The 22,132-nt window shown below is 38.0% G+C and overlaps 1 protein-coding gene across 2 annotated transcripts in view; it reads left to right on the forward strand.

Moving 5' to 3' along the window:
- Nucleotides 1-22,132, forward strand: part of LOC125236570 (synaptotagmin-4) — a 104,383-nt gene that overhangs the window by 38,937 nt on the left and 43,314 nt on the right. Inside the window, exons 4-5 of one of the 2 annotated variants that reach the window (XM_048143419.1) lie at nt 7,907-8,090; nt 16,804-16,932. In XM_048143419.1, coding sequence (XP_047999376.1) covers nt 7,907-8,090; nt 16,804-16,932 — 313 coding nt within the window. The remainder of the gene's footprint in view (nt 1-7,906; nt 8,091-16,803; nt 16,933-22,132) is intronic. The other variant, XM_048143420.1, reaches the window with a different exon arrangement.

The following is a 22,132-nucleotide window of genomic DNA, read 5'->3' on the forward strand; positions in this document are numbered from 1 at the left end:
GCGCCATGCTCGGTATCAAGATGCAAGATCGGGTAAGGAATACCGAAGTCCGTGGTCGCACTAAGGTGCAAGACGTAGGTTTCATTATTACCAAACTAAAATGGAGTTGGGCGGGACATGTTGCTAGGCAGAGTGATGGCAGGTGTTACTAAACGACTAAAATGTTAACGGAATGGTGGCCGCTAACAAATGTAAGAAGTGCCTGGCATCCGTTGGGTCGACGACATCCGAAAAACTGCGGGTCACAACTGGATGAGACTAGCCCACAGTGGCGGAGCGTCGATACAACTCGATTCCCAACGGGTTCCCTAAAATTCTCTGTATCTGTTAGAAGTCCATACAAAACAGATGGCGGCTTTACCAACGAAAATTTTCACGCCCCGCCACTGCTAGCCCAGGACCGGGAGAAGTGGCGTACTAGAAGAGAGGCCTTTGCTCAACATTGAGCGATAAAGCGCTGCTATGATGAATGAACAACTTTTCAATGGAACATCCAATTTTTTTCGCGATTTCAGCATTGGTCTCGTAGTAAAAGTTGTTCATTATGACCTCAAAAGTCACTATGCAAAGCTCCTTTTTATTTCATCCTGTATAAAAACCAGGTTGCTACAATAGTGCTTCGGGCTATGCTGTGCTACGAAGCGTAGCAAGCGACATGTCTAGCATGTGTTGATAAGACTCGCACATACAACAAATTGAAAGTATATTGAAGTGTATTGAACGAGATAAAACACTTAACATAATAAAAACGCTTAAATTAAAATGTTACAAATAAAAAATTTGCCCCAAGTCTTAGCAGCAGAACATAAGGTGTCCAGAAGGCTGGCTGCATTGCCCCGCGGTATAGCTAGCAATGCTGATCCGCTGAGCGAAATATTGGCCAGCCCTCTGGTCACCAGAAGCCTCTATGAGGCGCTTGGATACTATTGGATAGCTCCTCATAGAGGCGACGCGCACTAGGCCCCACGGCCCCAAGATTTCAACTCCAAACGCCGCAAATATATAACTACTGCTGATGAGGGTGACATACTTGCGACGTTGGAGCATGGCATCATCCTCCTCGCGTTATCCCGGCATGGGGTCCGCTTTGACAACTAATCCCAAGATTTGGCTTAGGCACCAGTTTTTACGAAAGCGATTGCCATCTGACCTTCCAACCCGAAGGGTAACTAGGCCAGGCCTTATTGGATTATTGGAATTAGTCCGGTTTCCTTCCTCACGATGTTTTCTTTCGCCGAAAAGCGACTGGCAAATATCAAATGACATTTCGCACATAAGTTTCTAAAAACTCGTTGGAGTTGGGGTTCGAACCTGCGACCTTCTTACCGCTAGGCCACCAGCGCTTCTGCGACGTTGGAGGATGTAAATATGTTAGTAATAAATAAAAATAACAACATCACCTTTAGAGATATCATTCTTCTTAGACACACATATGTAAATTAAGGATTGCTAATATAACCTCCAAAGAAAAGACGAATCGATCACAATATTGACAGAATATTTTCACGGCAGGTTACGATCGAGTGCTCCCGTGATATTGTTTGGTGTGTTCATTATTTACTTACAGTGTTTTCCTTCGCCATTACTGTAATGTTTGGAAATTGGAAGACACCCATATTTTTTTAGGGTTACGTAACATAGTTAACCCTGAAAATGCTGGGAGCTATTTAGATAGGTAATATATAAATACTTATTAATAAGAAATCAATGATCAATGATTTCGGATTCCAAATGTAATTCAATGAAATGTAAATTAAAGGAAATATTACCCTAGTTGAAAACTCAAACATAATTATAATATAATATCAGCCAAATGACATTCATGTGATGTGAGCGATTATCACTATTCTATACCCTTATAAAAATTAAAATTTAAAAAAAAAAATAACCCCGACATAGTGGACTGATTTTCATGAAACATGGCTATGAACACCCGACTAATTCAGCTTTCAAACAAAAAAAACTACATCTAAATCGGTTCGGGTGCTACGAAGCCACAGACAGACACAGACACAAACAGACAGAGAGACACGTCAAACTTAACACCCCGTCGTTTTTGCGTCGGGGTTAAAACAGCAATTCCCGTCAACTTTGTACAATGCCACGTCAGCAAATTTTAATTGATCCTATTTTGTTACCAACATTTAGTAATATAATTCGACTTTCGTAAGATATATACAGGATAATTGTTATAATTAAGAAAATATAGATACTAGAGAACCTTAATGACAAAATAAAACTTAATACAATCTCAATTAATCAACAAAATCTTGGTAACAAAATAGGAATTAATAAAAACAAATTTAACTTTTCCCTTAATTTTTGTACAAAGTTGACGGGAATTGCTGAAAAACAAAATCCCCCGCCGCGTTTGTCTATGCATCTGTGTGTGTATGTATGCATGTTTACGATAAACTCAAGAACTACTGCACAGATTTTCATGCGGTTTGCACCTATGAAATTGTGTCTCTCTTAAAGGTCTACAAAAATGTACGCGATGGCATATCGTCACTACTTTTAAAAAAATTTGTATCTTCGTCTGTCAATGAAAATTAAATTGTAGTAAGTAAGTATGTATGGAATGCATATAGACTTACTGCGTTTTAACTTTGAAGAACAGCGTGAGATACGAGATCCGTTTCTAAATTTTTTCCGGAAAGTAGTGGAAAATGACGATATGTATAAGTGTAAATAAAAAAAACATCCTATGTCATGAGAGTGCAGGCAAATTTGTTTAAATTTAGGAAATCTTACTACTTATACTCATTTTAATGCTATATTCCCATTGCGAAGCCAGGGCGAGACGCTAGTAATGTTGATAAACTAAACCAAGTTAGGATAGTTTGAAAAATTCACGCTAGTTTTACTAGATTTAGATACTAAATTTCAAGTGAAGAAAAAGTATAAAATAATCCATACTAATATTATAAATGGGAAAGTGTGCGTGTGTGTCTGTTTGTCCGTCTTGCACGGCAAAACGGAGCGACTAATTGACGTGATTATTTATGTGGAGATAGTTGAAGGCATGAAAGGGATGGAGAGTGACATAGGCAGCTTTTTGTCTCTTTCTGACGTGAGCGGGAAAAAGATGGTTAGAAATAATGGAGATAGTTGAAAAAAATTTACCACTCCGACTCACCCTTGACTGATCTTTTCAAGGCTCTCTTGAAAATAAGGGGAGCGTTCTCAAACAGCTTTACAAAGGTTGAATGTTGATTGTAGTACTTTGTGTGGGTGCGGATATCTTCAAAGATTTTTAAAGACAGGTACTTAATAAAATACAATGTAGGTATCTAAATACTTTATGATTATTATAGATAAATTTATACGTTGGCTTGAATTGTTTTTTTTTTTTTTTTGTGGCAACCAGTTTAAGGTACTACCTCTACCACAACATATGCCTATACTACCCCGAAATGCGAATTGATAATTCGGTAAACTCATCTAACCTGTCTTTTCCGAGACCACGGAACGGCGTTGGATGTTAGTCATCATCCTCCTCGCGTTATTCCGGCATTTGCCACGGCTCATGGGAGCCTGGGGTCCGCTTTGACAACTAATACCAACGTAGGCACTAGTTTTACGAGAGCGACTGCCATCGGACCTTCCAACTTCGGGTAAGTATTAGGAAAAAGTCCGGCTTCCTCACAATGTTTTCCTTCACCGAAAATCGACTGGCAAAAATCAAATGACATTCCTCACATAAGGTTCGAAAAACTCATTACTCGTAGATACGAGCCGGGGTTCGAACCCGCGACCTCCGGATTGAAAGTCGCGCTCTTACCGCTAGGCCACCAGCACTTTTTTTAAGCGTTGGAGGTTAGTGTTAATATAGATTTACGCGATTGTCCCCAGTTTAAAAGTTAACAAAAGATTTGCTATACTCTCAGTGCATATACTCTCAGCCACATGTATGTCAACAACTCCACCTACAAAATTAAGGCAATCTATCAAACGTTTAGGCGACAGGTTTTGGGGTTGATATTATAATAGAATTTGCCTAATCCATGCTTTACGAATAGTTATACAGCGCGTAAACGTAATGAGGGCGATAAATGAAACCAGCAGCAATGTACTGTAAACGTGGTTGCGATGACAATCAATGACAACTGTCAACGAGCGTTTAATGGCAGTGTGTTTGCATTACGTTGCGGGCCGCATTATTTTTTTATGGATAAAAAAAATATTTAAATTTTAGGTAAAAGTTATCTAATTACATTTTATACGTCCTATACTCACCACCGTTAAGAGGTTCGCCCGTATTAGGTTTACACCCTGTATACAGCCAAAGTAACAGATTATGACAGATGTAAACATTTGGAAACAAATTTTGACAAACTTTTGTCAACATTTTATCGCGATTTAGAGATGTGGCATAACTCGTGTACAGGCGACAAAGATATGTATTCATTTTTTCACCTTAATACAATGCAATAAGGTGAAAAAATGGATACATCTCTTTGTAGTAGACTATACCCGCAGACAGGTTTTTTTATTTTTACTTTTGCTAAATAAGTAAAAGTGCAGTAACAATATCAAAGAAACTATATATTTTTCTAAATGTTGGACACCGATCCATTCTAATATTATAAATGGGAAAGTGTGTGTGTCTGTTATGGTTAACGGTGTTAACGGATGGACGAATTGACGTGATTTTTTAAGTGGAGATAGTTGAAGGAATGGAGCGAAGCCGCGGGCAAAAGCTAGTATAACCTAAAATCGCCCTAATCGCCCGTCATATCAGGGGCGGCTCACTCCGCGTTTCTTTCGTACATTACGGCTGCGACCTTTCGCGGCCCATAAAGTTTGACAACCTTCTCGCTGCGCAATAGAACTCAATGCCGCATGCAGTTCGTTGACAGGTTGTTGAGAGTGAGCCTTCTGTACTTGTACTTTTATATATTCTGTGGTCATATTTATATATATATTTATATCAACTCGTCCCGCGCGTGACGTCACCGTTGTGTGGAAGTGTAAACGAACACGTTAGAAAATTCTTGAGAGAGAATGAAAGAGGTAAATCTTGGTAAAATAGAACGAAATATTATGTCTTATTTTTTTTGCATAGCCAGATAATTATATCCAGAAAACAATACCGGCTATAAAAATAACACCCTGTATATTGAAGGAAATTAAACCTATTTAAAATATTTTTGAACTTGAAATCTGCTGAACACAAAAATACGCAGGTACTTCCTTAATTGCGGATCATTTCAATTTTAATGGTTCGCTAAATTCTTTGTATAATGATTTGAGGGTCTTAGGATTCATTCCCTTTGAGTAAAGTATGACTGGGACCTTTTATCATAAAACGTGTTTGATGTTAACATCAAATATATTTTGGTTTGTGTAGGAGCCGCTACATGTGCTAATTAATTAAGAAGCATACAGTGTTTAATTGTGTACAATTATTTTAAAGGTAATTATTTTTAAAATCGGGACTTAATCGCGTATGACTACATAATTAAACTGACCTCCAACGTTTCAGGGACGGCGTTGTCCCCGTGGTTTCGAAGAAGACTGGCTTGAAATGACATCAACACCTTCTGACAGCCGCGCGAGTTTTTCGAACTACCCGCAATTGGTTTTGACTATCAACTTGAGCTGTTTGCGCACTAGGGATGTTACTCTGTAGACACACAATACTGACGATATTCGATTTAACGACTGTCGATATTATTTTCCGCTTACACTTATTAATGACAGGATTCCATGTGGATGTGATCCTAAAACCTTCGTTCCGATTGAAATTGCGATGTTAAAATTATGTGTAATAATCGTGAAAGTGTATTTCAAAGGTTTCTTGATTATAACTGGGACTTATCCACGTAGATACGTAATGTCTTTCCCATCACGGAACAATGATGTTCCGGACCTTTGGGAGGCGTGCGCGGGACCGAAGCCAACGCGTAGAGGCCCTTTTGATACTTTAATGAAATGTAAGTGGTACACCGAGCGAGATATATGGGACCCTACAAAAAGCGACATCCAGGATGGCTCAAGGGCAAAACCGGTGTGAGGACTCAAGGGTGTCGAGAGGTGTACACGGTGTACACCGCTTTCTGTCTGGCTGTCAAGCCACTGATGTACTAACTCGCGTCTTATGCAAATTTTCACTTCCACCCTTAGAGCATGTAGCTGTTAGACTCCACTCTGGACGGCAAGCCAAGGCAAGCCAGAGGTAGAGAGTCCTGTGACACCCGCCTCGGCCTTATACGTAATGTTATTGTTAGGTTCTTTAAAAATTTCTTCATCTTCCTATGTCATTATTAGGTACTTTTTTATGTCTATTTATGTTATGTTATGTATGTCTTGTATGTATCTCACTCATGACATTTTTATGTATTTATCTTCCTTTAATCATTCTGGCATTTTGTTGTCTCGGATTATGTAGACTATAGTTTTGCGAAAATGAATAACATCAGGTGCCATAGCCGAATGGTATTTCTCCGACGCGAAACGAAAACGAAACGCCTCGAAAGGTAGTCTGGCTTTGTCGCACCAATACGCAAGAGCGATAGAGATAGATATCTACGAGCGTTTCGTGAGCGTTTGTGCCATTCGGCTACGTACCCTGACCTTTTAAATCAGAGGTAATACTAGGCTCTATTGGGATTTTTTTATAGACTTTATTATAGACTAGCTTTTGCCCACGGCTTCGCTCACGTTACATTCAAATTTCCACCCTCTATTTTAGGGAAGTGGGGGGTTAGGATGAGACAAAAAGTACCCTATGTCACTCTTCATCCCCTCAACTATCACCACTTAAAAAAAACACGTCAGTTCGTCGCTCCGTTTTTCCGTGCAAGACGGACAAACAAACAGACACACACGCTTTTGCAATTGTAATATTAGTATGGATACTCTAAGCATACCCCGATTAAATAGCTCCTTAATAATATCGACTCATTGGACTTATATTGACCGGGATAAAGACCGTGATTACCTTTTCCACCCGCCTTCGTCAGTTTTCGTGATCTGCGTGCGTAGCCGAATGGCATTTCTCCGACGCCAAACGAAAACGAAACGCCGCGCCAGTTTGTCCGGCTCTGTCGCGCCAATACGCACGAGCGATAGAGATAGATATCTACTAGCGTTTCGTTTCGTGAGTGTTTCGTGAGCGTTAGTGCCATTCGGCTACGCACCCTGGCCCCGTAGCCGAATGGCATTTCTCCGACGCCAAACGAAAGCGATACGCCGCTGGCTCTGTCGCGCCAATACGCAAGCGCGATAGAGATAGATATCTACTAGCGCTTCGTTTCGTCAGCGTTTCGTGAGCGATTGTGCCATTCGGCTAGCCACCCAGGATACATGCAACTGCGTCGAAATATCGGGAGCTCGACAGAAATCAAAAAGGTAAAGGTAAGATAATATAATACTTATAACGGTCTATATCCCGGTCAATATAAGTCTAATGAAAATAACCGTGAATCATTCAAAACTCTTAATATCGACTCATTCAAGTAACTTTTCCCCTCACTAGCTCGGAAACACGTGTTTTGTCCTTTAATACCAGCCGGTAAAAACGCATTTTATCCACTAGTGGGTAAAGTAATTTGACCTTGAATAAAGTCAAATTAACTGCTTTAAAATGGATAAAAGCAGGTGAATCTAGTAATAAAGATAATTTACCACCTGTGGAACTACTGAAAGCAGTGATAAACGCATTTTTTGCGTTGTAGTTTCCTCGCTATAGTGAGGGGAAAAGTTTTGTGTTACACTCGGGTGCAAATGTATTTTACTTCTCGTGTGTTAAAAAACTCGCAAGTTCAGGATTCTATTCTCGAACCACTCGCTTCGCTCGTGGTTCAACTATAGAATCCTTTCACTTGCTCGTTTTTCAATTCCACACTCGGCGTTAAAATACAACTTTGCCCCCTTGTATAACAAATAACTATTATTCCAGATCCCCAATCCGATCAAGAGAGCAGTACATATGCAACCTCTGCGCAGAAACTCGAGAGATGTGGAAAAAGTCCGGAGCATGGTTCTTCAAGTCTCTCCCAAAGTACATACTCCCTGAAAGGCGGCAGACGGGACAGTATGCTGATAGTAAACTCGCAAGGTCGCTTCAACAGGTAAGGATGAAGGTAAGAATATTAAGTAATCTTATTTCTTTTGCCCGCGGCTTCGTACGCGTTAGAAAGATACAAAAAGTAGCCTATATGTATATCACTTTTCACCCTTCAACTATCTCCACTTAAAAAATCACGACAATTCGTCGCTCCGTTTTACCGTGAAGGACGGACAAACAAACAGAAACACACACTTTCCCATTTATAATATTAGTATGGATTTGTAAGAGGTCATCCATAAATTTCGGAACCGCTGTTTTCCCAGCAGTTCTCAAAAAGTTTGTACGTAGCCACGTCAGCAAATTTTAATTGACCCTAAGTATTTTGTTACCAACATTTAGTAATATAAGTCGACTTTAGTAAGATATATACAGGGTAATTATTATAATTAAGAAAATATAGATACTAGAGAACCTTAATGACGAAATAAAACTTACTAAAATCTCAATTCATCAAAAAAATCTTGGTCACAAATTAATTTTTGTAGTAACTTTTTGAGAACTGCTTCTTTTAGTCTCTATTATATTGGTAAGAATGAATGTAAGAAAATTAGAATAATTTATTATTTATTTTATTTTATTTCATAAGGTACAATAACATGACATAAGCAGTATACATTTTAGTAGGTAGTGTAAAGGAATTGATAACTATTAACTAATGCCTATATCACAATAACAATTGTACACAACATTTTATTTTAAACAATTTAAATCCAAACTATCTAAGTAGGTATTTATATGATCCTGATACTAACATGCTAGTGCATAATAAATGAAAAGAAACACTTAAGTTAATGTTCAAGAACCTTCGATTTTACAATATGGCTGATGAAGCTAGACAAAGTCATGCTGAAAATATCCGGCTCATTGTTTAGGTCAGTGTATAAATTACACATTCTGAAGATAGGAGCGTTACGAGTAACATTATTGTTAGGGACTAGGTACTGGCAAAGCAAATAGTTTTTGGCTTCTAGTCATCCTACCACTGGCTCTGAAATATATGTATTCTATGAGGCCACCGTCCAGGCCACCTTGCAATATTTTATAGAGTAAGGAAAGATCGAATATCTTGCGCCTAACAGACAGCCTAATGTTATATTAGAAGTGTAAAAGGTAAAATTTGTAGTTTCTGTTATCCATATTCCGTCCATTTCTATACTTTCGAAAAACGGGCCATGAATTAAAGGGTGCCTAGCCACGACGTACTTTTCGGCTTCACTTATTGCTAGCGGAGCATCGTCATCGCTAGCAAAAATACGACTTAAATAGCTGTTTTCTGCATGGCAATGTGAAAACGCTCTTAGAGCGAACGCTAAATTTGGTAACGGACGGCTTAGTGCAACCGACCCTTAGTCTCACCTGATGCTCCTATTGAGGTTGACTGTACGTAATTTCGGAGAAGCGTCCATTAGAACAGCATTGAACGAACAATAAGCTTCGCTAGCTCAGTCGAGCGACAAAGCCAGTCGGCGTCCTAGAAGCAGAACAGCCAGGGCTTTAATCCGACTACAAACATGCATTCATTTTATAGTAGATTCGTGAGTAATGGGATATTATGTCTTGCTTTATTATATTAGGTATGTTTGAGATCGGACTTTTTGACTGCAGTGACACTCGACAGCGTAGGTTTGAGTTTGTATGTCCGGATGATCTGATCTACAGGCCGCAATTCTCAACCGAATCTTATGAAATTTTGTACATAAATAGATTCTATATTTAACTACCTAATTTATTTGTGTGTAAGTGTCAATATCATTTATGTATGGCGCTTAAGTCCTAAGACTGTCGTGCCTTAACTGTGATAATCCCAGATTACTAGTTTAGTATAATTTAGAACATAGTATAGTATCTACCTGTTCTTTAGATGGTCACTGTTAGGTAGGTACCTATATTTTTCGGAGAACGCCAGATACGTTGTATTCGACTAAGCTTCCCTTGCTCAGTTGAGCGGCAAAGCCAGTGGACATCCCAGAAGGACGCCAACTCTAATCCGGTTCCACACATTGTTAGCACTGATAGCAGATTCGTTAGCAAAGATAAAGCCTTGCTTTATGAAGTTTGAGGACGTATGTACTATTGACTTCTAGTCATATCACTATTGACGCTGACTGGTACATAATTTCGGAGAAGCGACAAAAAGCTAGTACCTATTCGACTATTAGGGGCCTAGTTTTCCTAGAATTCCGTTTCCTAGAATCCCAGTGACGTTTTCAATCAGAAGCTCGATTTTATATTGAAGCTATTATGAAAATGGAGCCTTATTCACAACCGAAAATAAGTACCCTTTTGATTGAAAATGGCCCATATTATTATAATAGCTTGCACTTACAGTCCGCGTCGATGTCAACAACTCGACACGATTTAGGTCACGGTCACGTCAAACATATTCCCTGATATATTTAGGTCGAATCGTTAGTCATGTTAGCTTAGATTCGGTCACTGCATGATTAGTTAGGATTGGTCACTAACTCTATCAAGTTTTATTCTATATCGATACGGAGGCCGTCTCGGATACATTTCGACCTGTCCTCGACAACTTTGACACCAATGACCTTAGCCTTTGACCTACTTAAGAGCTTTCTTAACCACATCCATGTGTAGGATATGAAGCTGGGTCCAAGACATAGTTGACCTTAAAGAGTTATCACGGTCATTTGCCACGGCTCATGGGAGACTGCACTGAGAGAAAAAAAAACCAGTTTTCATGTTAGTTCAACAAGTTTTTTTGTTAAAATAGCGCCTACGTGCTCTTTGGTTCAAACAACAAATTAGATTTTGTTAATTGTAACTAGTACATTCTACAAGTTACTTGTAATTTGAATCAACAATATAATTATATGAATCAACAAGTCGATTTTATAAAAGCAACATGACACATATTGTTTTAAACATGTTTGGCTGATTCAATCAATTAGTTATTTGTTATACAAGGGAGCAAAGTTGTACTTTAACCGAGTGTGGAATTGCAACACGAACTAGCGAATGGATTCTAGGGTTGAACTACGAGCTAGCAAATGGATTCTATGGTTGAACCACGAGCGAAGCGAGTGGTTCGAAAATAGAATCCTGAGCGAAGCGAGTAGTTCAAAAATAGAATCCTGAGCATAGAGAGTGTTGCAATACACACGAGGTAAAATAACTTTGCATCCCGTGTGTAACACATAACTTTTCACCTCACTAAAGCGAGGAAACACGCAATAAAAACAACCGGAACATAATTGCACAGAAATAAGTCAATTTGCGTTTATTACAATTTCCACGATGCACCGACCGACACCACAAAAGTTTCAAATTAAGAATCAAGAAGAAAAATCTATTTGGGTGCGTTCCATTTCTCACGTTTTGAGATTGCAATGTTACTTAAGGTGCGTTCTGAATAAGTACAATGGAAGAGTCAAAAATACAATTTCTTGTACGATTTCAAGTGTCTTATGGTAAAATCATGTTATAAAATTGTTTGAATTTTATGTTTTTAATCGGATACAATTCGATATGAAATTATTTTTTCCCCTCACTAGCTCGGAAACACGTGTTTTGTCCTTTAATACCAGCGGGTAAAAACGCATTTTATCAACTAGTGGATAAAGTAATTTGACCTTGAATAGAGGCAAATTGTCTGCTTTAAAATTGATAAAAGTGGGTTAATCTAGTGATGAAGATGTTTTACCACCTGTGGAACTACTGGAAGCAGTGATAAACGCGTTTTTTGCGTTGTACTTCCCTCGCTATAGTGAGGGGAAAAGTTTTGTGTTACACATGAGTGCAAATGTATTTTACTTCTCGTGTTAATTCCACACTCGGCGTTAAAATACAACTTTGCACTCTTGTATAACAAATAACTATTATGTTCGCATCATATGATTTATTAAGACAATTTAAGCACAGGGAGAATATTGTCCTGTCTGGGATATGCCTTTACAAGAAATTATATTTAAAAAAGTAACTAATGACATGTTCGGATTTCAAATATTCTTTGCACTCTTGTGAATAAAATGCGATTTTGCTATCTGTTTTTAAAGAATAAAAAAGTCCTTTCCGAGCTAGTGAGGTGAAAATATCTTTTTCCCCTCACTAGCTCGGAAAAAGTCCTTTCCGAGCTATTTGTGAATAAAGTGAAAATATCTAGTAATAAAGATTTTACCACCTGTGGAACTACTGGAAGCAGTGATAAAGGCCCTCACTAGCTCGAGGCAAAAACGTGTGTTAAAAAACAAGTGTTTTGTCCGTTTACTATAGAACCAGCGGGTAAAAAAACGCACCCTTGTTTTATTTCCCCCACTAGCTCGGAAACACGTGGTAAAAGTAATTTGACACTAGTGGGTAAAGTAATTTGACCTTGAAAAAAGTCAAATTAACTGCTTTAAAATTGATAAAAGTAGGTGAATCTAGTAATAAAGCTGATTTACCACCTGTGGAAGTACTGGAAGCAGTGATAAACGCATTTTTTGCGTTGCAGTTTCCTCGCTATAGTGAGGGGAAAAGTTTTGTGTTACACTCGGGTGCAAATATATTTTACTTCTCGTGTGTTAAAAAACTCGCAAGTTCAGGATTCTATTCTCGAACCACTCGCTTCGCTCGTGGTTCAACTATAGAATCCTTTCACTAGCTCGTTTTTCAATTCCACACTCTGCGTTAAAATACAACTTTGCCCCCTTGTATAACAAATAACTATTAACAAGTTTGACCTTGTTGTTCGTACAAATTCGTCTTGTACCATCAATATTGTGATTTAATCCGTTTACTAAAATACTTTTGTTACAAACGGATAAACCGCATTCGCAATGCAAATTTTCTCAGTGTGAGGTCCGCTTTGATAGATAATGCCAAGATTTGGCGTAACCACGAGTTTTTCGAAAAACGACCTTCCAACCCAAAAGATACGAGGCTATTGGGATTAGTCCGGTTTCGTGAAGATGTTTTCCTTCACCGAAAAACGACTGGCAAATATTTCAAGTGAGAAATTTCCTAAGAGAGGAAGTTTCCCAGTAACTACGGCACTAACCGAGAAGTATGGCAACCGTAATGTAACATAAATGGATGTAAACCATTTCGTGGCACCTTCTCGTTTTTATGTGTTCCTATTTGTAATATTTTTCTTTTTTGTGTGTTTACGAATAAATTTATTCTATTCTATTCTAAAGCCGTTTAAGTGCAGGGCTGTCTCGAATTTAAACCTTTGTGTGCGAAGCCAGTGCTAATGCAAGTCAATATGGGCGTCGATTGTACGCTCGAGTTCACATAGGCGCGTTCCTAGCACACATTCTAAGCTGGTGTAGGTGAACGCGTACCATGCTTGTATGATTGAGATATGACAGGTCGACTGTTCGCATTTTTGACAGGCGGTAACTGTGAGGTAACCGAGCGGGGGTGTGCGGCACTTTCAGCGGGGAGCGGGAGTGGCCATACTGTACGATAGTACTCTTTATTATACTGTGCTTCTTCTTCGCCCTTGTATCCTAATTACAAGATGTACTATTTACAAGATAAACTTAATAGTGAATAAGCATTGCAAAACTGAAATAAAAGTCATATACAAAGAAAAAAATACAAAGGCCTCCATGTCCAAAGCTGGATTCGAACCAGCGTCCTCCGTTATAGCCACGGATGCCTGTGACTCGGCCACTCGGTCAAGGTGGCAAGGGTCGAAATTTTTAGAATATACAAATGAGTGAAAACAGATCTATTTATAGGCGAAAACTATCACAAAGACTAGCTAAAATCTATAATTACCTAATCAATGGTACCTTTTACTAACCCAGACTATTATTAGCCTTTTGTACCCGCAATTAGGAGTTTCTGGACTCGTAATTACGAGATCTCAACAATAGGTTATCAACTTATCATGTTGCGTCAGAATATGCTTGGCGTGCTGGAAAAATTGTGGCTTTTGTTCCACAGCCTTTTAAAGCTTTTAAATAATACTGCGCAAGAAAGCGTTTTTTCATTTCGTGAGAAGGTAATAGGTACATAAAGTTACTGGCAGTAACGTCGTATAAAAGGATGGCTGTATAAATATCTGACACAATCATATTTGTAGTGCTGTAATAGCGTGTCAGATCTTTATGCAACATTCTTTCTATTACACGAGCTAGACGCCGATCAAAACGCAGTCTGACTCTGGCTACGATATAGTACATTACGATACAAAGTGCGTAAAAAAGGAAGTTCGAAACGAGTGGCGATAAATTAAAACACGACCGAAGGGAGTGTTTTAAATCGACACGAGTTACGAATTTCCTTTTCGCACGTGTATCGTACGACGTTTTTCAGTACAGATGAGCCTCCGAAATTTCGACCTGGCATATAATGAACAACTTCTCGAACTAGTGCGTAAAAAAACGACCATCTGTACTGAAAACGATATTATCGCAAGTGTTGATGCAATTGGGTACGTACCCTGGTTGGTTGGTTCTCAATAGTCAAACCTATGATACTTTTAAGATAGAACAGTCTTTCAGTGCTTTTAATTGATGTGATTAGATGGGTAATTCTAGTGATGTGCAAGTTGCGGAAACTTTCCAAAAAATCTTAAATTTCTTGAAAAATTCACAAAACTTTCACGAAAAATATAGAGAATTTAAATTTGTGAAATACAAAGTTACCATCCATACGATTGTCCATACAAAGTATAGAAAGTTTCCGAAGTTTTCCTATTTTAAAATTTCAAAATTTTGGAAACTTTCTGTCGGCACATCAGTAGGTAATTCCAAATCGGACAGGTACCTACAGGGGGGGTTACCATGAATACTAAAGCCGTTCAGTTTAGGTTGAGAGTGAGGGACAGAGCTACATAATAACTACTTAGTAAAACTGTGTCCCTTTCTCGCAACATCAACTGAATGGCTTCAGTACTTCATGGTAAGCTCCAGTTGTCTTTCGGTAGTTTCGGTAGATGTCACTTGGCGCCACACCGAAGCGTGGAAACAATTGACGACCGGTCTGGCCTAGCGCGTAGTGACCCTGCCTGCTAAGCCGCGGTCCTGGGTTCGAATCCCGGTAAGGACATTTATTTGTGTGATGAGCACAGATATTTGTTCCTAAGTCATGGATGTTTCCTATGTATATATATATGTATGTATTTATCTATATAAGTACGTATATGTGGGCGGCAATCCTTGATGATTGTTTATTTGCATGATTTTAAATAATTCTAATAATTAAATTTAATAATTTTAGTATAGTTGTCTGTTTAATTACAATTTCTATTTGTATTGTTATTTTTAAATAGTCTTAGAATTGTATTGATAAACCGCTTTGCTTTATTGGGAAATGTATTGACAAACCAGTAGCCAGGTGTTGTGGCGTGATTGATATCACCTGACGATTAAGCCAGGTGTCGTGACTTGTGATATTAGGTAGCTAGCTGAAGGGGTAGGCCTGGAAAGGTTATTTAAGTCGGTGCATGCCTTTGTTTGATTCATTCTTATGCCAAACCTATACCGTGTAAGAGCTGTAATTATTTGCCAATAAAAGTGAGTGTTGTGAATCTTCAGTTTACTTCCACCGTGTCTCCCCTCCTATCATAATGGATGGCGATGAGGACGTGTTAACGTCCGACGACCATGCGAATCGTGGACATTCGCCGACATATATCATCGCCTAGCACCCATAGTACAAGCTTTGCTTAGTTTGGGGTTGGGTTGATCTGTGTAAGGTGTCCCCCAATATTAAAAAGAAAAAAAAATTAAGATGGTAAGATAAAATGGAAAGATTCGCGAACATCTGGAAGGTATCCGTAGCTCAGTTGGTAAAACGCCGGAAGCTGTAATTTTTTCAAGTTCTTGTCCTTTGTCTGCCCTTCTCCGGTATTTAGTTTTCAATTTCGGAATTCATTTTAAGACAGATAGTTAATATTAGCACCTTGAGCAGATATAATGCCAGTAAATCATTGTCGCTACCCGTGTTTATACCACTTACAAATGAATTTCTGTAATTACAGGATTAAGTAATTACGTTGATGAAATAAACCGACCTTAAAAATATTCTATGAATAGCTAGAAGGGAAATAAGATGAGACCGTTGAAAGCTTTTATTAATTAACATTTTCGTGTCTAATAAACTTTTGTCAATAAAATTAATTTCGTCGGTGTAATTACTGTAATTGCAAACCTCCATTATTAATGAACAAATTCCCTGTTTGTATCTTTTTGCAACACATATACCTGTCTAGTGTCTACTCGTAATACAGCAACATCCGGAAAGAATACCAGGGGGCGTAGCCGAATGGAACAAACGCTCACGAAACGAAACGCTAGTAGATATCTATCTCTATCGCTCTTGCGTATATATTGGCGCAACAAAGCCAGACAACCTTTCGCGGCGTTTCGTTTTCGTTTCGCGTCGGAGAAATGCCATTCAGCTACGGGGCCAGCTGAGATAATTTCAGAAGAAATTCTTATTAAACTTTTTGACAAGCAGAAACGTCTTCAATGCCACAAAGCTTAGAATTTTAAAAGTGGAAAATTACTGCCTTGGGTATGACTTGAAAAGCACAGATTTCCTTCCTTTTCATATTAAAAATATAAAATGCAAAAAGAATAACTGACCACCATGGTTCCGGCACACACTATAGCATATAGCGGTAAAGAGTATGTTGCACATACTTACCTTAATCATTATATTTATATCATCAGCCTGTATTGATAAGATCCATCTTCTATCCTTTTATATCCTTTTTTTTTTCATGAAAGTCCATCATTTTGTTTTAAAAAAATGGGTATATTTTACAGGACGGAGGCAACAGTAGCAACGAAGGCAAGACGGACTCCGAACCAGGCTCGCCTTTGAGCGTCCATGCCCCTGCCTTCTCGCGGCAGCCAAGCAACAGTGAGAGTCGAAAAACGAATGAATCGCCTCACGTGAGTACAAATTTTATTGTTCGTCTTGTACCGTACGTAATGAAAGAATACAATAAGGACTCCAAGCTAGGTTCCCCTTTGAGCGTCCATGCCCCTGCCTTCTCGCGGCAGCCAAGCAACAGTGAGTCGAAAGTCGAATTAATCGCCTCACGTGAGTACAAATCTTATTTAATGCCACTTGTACCTACCTACGTAGTGAAAGAACACAATAAGGACTCCAAGCTAGGTTCCCCTTTGAGCGTCCATGCCCCTGTTTTCTCGCGGCAGCCAAGCAACAGTGAGTCGAAAGTCGAATTAAAGAATCAAATCTTATTAATCTGTACCTACCTACGTAGTGAAAGAACACAATAAGGACTACAGGTTCCCTTTGAGCGTCCATCTTATTTAATGCCACTGTACCTACCTACGTAGTGAAAGAACACAATAAGGACTCCAAGCTAGGTTCCCCTTTGAGCGTCCATGCCCCTGCCTTCTTGCGGCAGCCAAGCAACAGTGAGAGTTTAAAGTCGAATAAATCGCCTCACGTGAGTACAAATCTAGTTCAATGTTTGACCTAATAAGTGTACAGTCACCATCATATTATATCGGAGCTGCCAAAGCTCTCATGAGTATCGAAACACTTCTTGACAATAGTTTTTTTATCATTTTCCTTATTGCGCGCAAATATGGACAATTGTTTAGTATTAATCCCCGTCCACTTTTTGATATCAACGGAGCCAAGACAGAAGTTTGGCAGACAGATAAATTCCGAGTCAGAGTTTTTTCCTGTTCGACGGAAAACTTCTTAAGTCACTTGTGTGAGTGACCAATTTTCAAAAAGTTTGTACATTTGTATGACGTCTTCTATATTGATAAAAAATAGTTGACTGGGAGAGTACCAGATTTCTATACATTTTCGGTGATAATAAATAAAAATCATATTACTTAAAAAATAGATACCTCACCCAATATTAAAGCAGTAAATGTTACCTATTCATTAATATTGACAAGTAGAAAACAATTGATGAACTGATTTTCAATATCCAATTGTATCCATAGAACTTCGATTGTTTGATCAAAAACCTCTTTATATTAGACTTCTTTGTAAAAGTCATTGTTTTATTTCCTATTGAAAGCCTATGCCAGTGGCCAATTCTGTTTTACTAATTTTGATACGAGTACATTTTGTTTTGAAACGTCTTTGGGTGTGGTTAGTTGGTTATTCTAAATACTTCACATTTTTACCATTTTTAGGGTTCCGTAGTCAACTAGGAACCCTTATAGTTTCGCCATGTCTGTCTGTCCGTCCGTCCGTCCGTCCGTCCGTCCGTCCGTCCGCGGATAATCTCAGTAACCGTTAGCACTAGACAGCTGAAATTTGGTACCAATATGTATATCAATCACGCCAACAAAGTGCAAAAATAAAAAATGGAAAAAATGTTTTATTGGGGTACCCCCTACATGTAAAGTGGGGGCTGATATTTTTTTAATTCCAACCCCAACAGGTATTTAAAAATGTGATATATTGTTGGATAGGTATTTGAAAAAAAAATGAATATCAGGGTTTACTAAGATCGCGAGTTTTTGATAATATTAATATTTTCGAGGAAATAATCGCTCCTAAAAGGAATAAAATAAAAAAAAGTGCGTCTACTACTGATTAAGTCCCACGGAAAAGTTCAATAAGGCTTGTGATGTTGGAACCCCCTCTAACATTTTGTGAACCATATGTTCACCGGACGCCGCGCACGTGCGGCTCGTTTCTTTGTAAAAAATATTTGAAACATCAAAATCACTATTATATATTCTGTGAAAGTAGAACTTTATAAAGACTTTCTAGGAAAATTGTTTTGAACTTGATAGGTTCAGTAGTTTTGAGAAAAATACGGAAAACTACGGAACCCTACACTGAGCGTGGCCCGACACGCTCTTGGCCGGTTTTTGTATTTTAATTGTAAACGCTTTTTTAAAAATTGTTATGTGTTGAAAGCAAAATAATGTAAAGCGCACTTAATTGTTTGTCTGCGCGATAGATTGTCGTATCATAATGAGAAGAAAACCATACACAGTTGATATATGAAAATCGGCCTCAGTACTTGTTTTAAAATACAAAGGTCCAAGCATGGCCTGGGGCAGGCTACTGAAAGTTGAAACAACGATTTTACCTGGCAAAGGCAATATTACCATTATCAAAGGTCCCTAATTTATATACAGAATTTAAATGTAGATATAGCTGTACACCAGGCAAGCACGGTCGCGTGATAAACATCATAATGTCAGTTCGTTGTTTTGGCATAATTTTACAATCCAGAATTATTTTGGGCATAATCTTTATAGGCTTATGCCTAACCTTTCGCATAATCTGTTATGGCATAGTATAGTTACGCATACTTTGTCTAGGCATATTTATGTTTGTCCGAATATAATTCGTGCATAAATGTTATTCGCCGAATGGTTTTTATGCATAAATTATTTGTGCATAACATTAAACAATGTCGAAATTTATCACGCAGAATTTTTTATCACAGGTAATATACTATATTGAATCAATATAGTATATTACCTGTGATAAAAATTCTTATTGATGTTGCAGTTCTAACCTAACCTAACCGAATCTTCTCACAGCATTTAGTATAGGTGGTTATTCTGGTTTTAAGAAATATGACAAATACCATTTTGCGAATCAATTTGTTCATGAACATAATCGGCGTAAGCAGTATTATACGAATTTATTTTCGGACAAAGTAATATTCGTATTATTTTAGATTATGACAAATAAGTTTTCCCCTCACTAGCTCGGAAACTCGTGTTTTTTCCTTTAATACCAGCGGGTAAAAACGCACTTTATCCAGTAGTGGGTAAAGTAATTTGACCTTGAATAAAGTCAAATTAACTGCTTTAAAATTGATAAATGTAAGTGAATCTAGTAATAAAGATGATTTACCTCCTGTGGAACTACTATACTCCAATTGCTAATTCGAGTCCAAAAAAACTACGACAGATACGTCAATGTCACAGCTGTCAATGTCACTTATGTCACTGTCAAAATACTTTTCAGGTTTCGCCAACCTTCTACATTCTTTATTTGGCACGTAAGAAATCCAAGAATACTTGATGATAAAATTGTGAAGAAAATTCGTTTTAGTTTTTTTGTTTTAATTCTTATACGTCAAATTAGTTCCACCGGTCGCCACTAATGATAAATGTTGGTAATGATGAATGCTTGTGGACATATTTGTAACAGTTCATTACCATTGTTTTTTAGTTAACGGTCAGAGGACGAGTACAGCGTTTCTTTCTTGGGGAAAAAATCACCTGACGAGAAGGCCCTGGTTCAGGTTCCATCATACTCGTACTTTTGCGCTTGCGCTCACGCAAAGTCCTCGTAGAAAACACAATCTTAACAACCATTTGAAATAACAGTAACTGAACAGGAAACAAAAACTTAACAAAAAACAAAAACTCAACAAGGCAAAAAATCACCACGTAGCAAAAAAACATTCAAATTCAAATACAGTTTGACAGACCATGGTGTCATGGCCGCTTCCAAAACAATGGCGGCCGTGGCAACCATAAAGCCCACTATACACTATTTCGCTGATTAGCTAATTGTAAAATATATGTATAAAAAATTGGTCACAATATCTATATCATCAATAGTTTGTTCTATACCGCAAAATATAGCACCAAATGTTATTGATACCTGAAGTGATACAAGCGCAATACCAACTTTACAACTAAAAATCACGGAAAAAAAGAAAAAAAATCGAGCGACCTAGTATTTATGTATATAATAAAAGACTATTAAATATATAAATCAAAGGATTGAAATAAATAATAAATAATTTATCTTGGCGTGTGTTTTTATAAAAAAGGATTATACTACTTTACGAACATTTTATTGCAGTGGCAACATCGTAGTAGTTTTTTTGGACTCGAATTAGCAATTGGAGTATAGAAGCAGTGATAAACGCATTTTTTGGGTTGTAGTTTCCTCGCTATAGTGAGGGGAAAAGTTTTGTGTTACACTCGGGTGCAAATGTATTTTACTTCTCGTGTGTTAAAAAACTCGCAAGTTCAGGATTCTATTCTCGAACCACTCGCTTCGCTCGTAGTTCAACTATAGAATCCTTTCACTGGCTCGTTTTTCAATTCCACACTCGGCGTTAAAATACAACTTTGCCCCCTTGTATAACAAATAACTATTTCTGCCAAATTAACATTCGTCTAAAACCGATTATGCGAAGTCTGTTATTCAAAAATCGTTTCGGACAATTAAAAGTGTGTCAAATAGAGGGAACCCCGTCCTTTATGCATCGATGCGATATTAGAGTTTATCGAACTAGTGTGCTACGCCCGCTGGTCTACGGGCACGTAGACATTGTAGACAAGTGCCAGAACGTTATCTCTACGTAGCGAGATGTTTTTAAGCCCCGACCCACAAACGACGGGGTGTTGTAAGTCCTGCCGTGAAGACGTGTCTGTCTGTTTGTGTGCGTCTGTCTGTGGCATCGTAGCTCCCGAACGGATGAACCGAATTTGATGTAGTTTTTTGTATGAAAGCTGAATTAGTCGGGAGTGTTCTTAGCTATTTTTCATGAAAATCGGTCTAGTATGTCGGGGTTTTTTTTTTAATTTTAATTTTGTGATTAGGTTATTGAGGAATAGACTACGAGTATATAGACTTGTCTTGACATTTATTATGTAGGGTTTTATGCACGACCCTGTAAATGACAAGTAAAAGTACGAGAGTAGACAAAAATATGGAAAAAAATCCACAACACAATATACGGTAGACATTGTCATACGCGGTGTGCTTATGACAATGAAACAAAAGCCGACGGGTTATTTCACGAACTCGCTCAAACGGATTGTACGTAATGGATATCTGTCCCCTTTGTTCTGAAATGAACACAGACATCAAATTACTTACATATTTTCACGACGCAAGCCATTCAGTTCGGATCCCTTTGTTTGACATTTAATGATTATGTTATAATGTAATGATTGCCAGAATATCATACATATTAATAATCCAGACTTAACATCGATACGTAATGATGCGATTTCAACGCGTGTAGTTCAAAAACTACTTAACGGATTTAAATGATTTTTATTTTATTCTGCAGGATATTATCAGGTTTTATTTTAATAAATAAAAATGTGACTATATCGTAAAAAAAAAAAGTAAATTTCGTGTGTCTGTTACGGTTAACGATGT

The sequence above is a fragment of the Leguminivora glycinivorella genome, chromosome 19 (assembly GCF_023078275.1).
Source record: "Leguminivora glycinivorella isolate SPB_JAAS2020 chromosome 19, LegGlyc_1.1, whole genome shotgun sequence".
In the NCBI taxonomy this organism is placed as follows: Eukaryota; Metazoa; Arthropoda; class Insecta; order Lepidoptera; family Tortricidae; genus Leguminivora; species Leguminivora glycinivorella.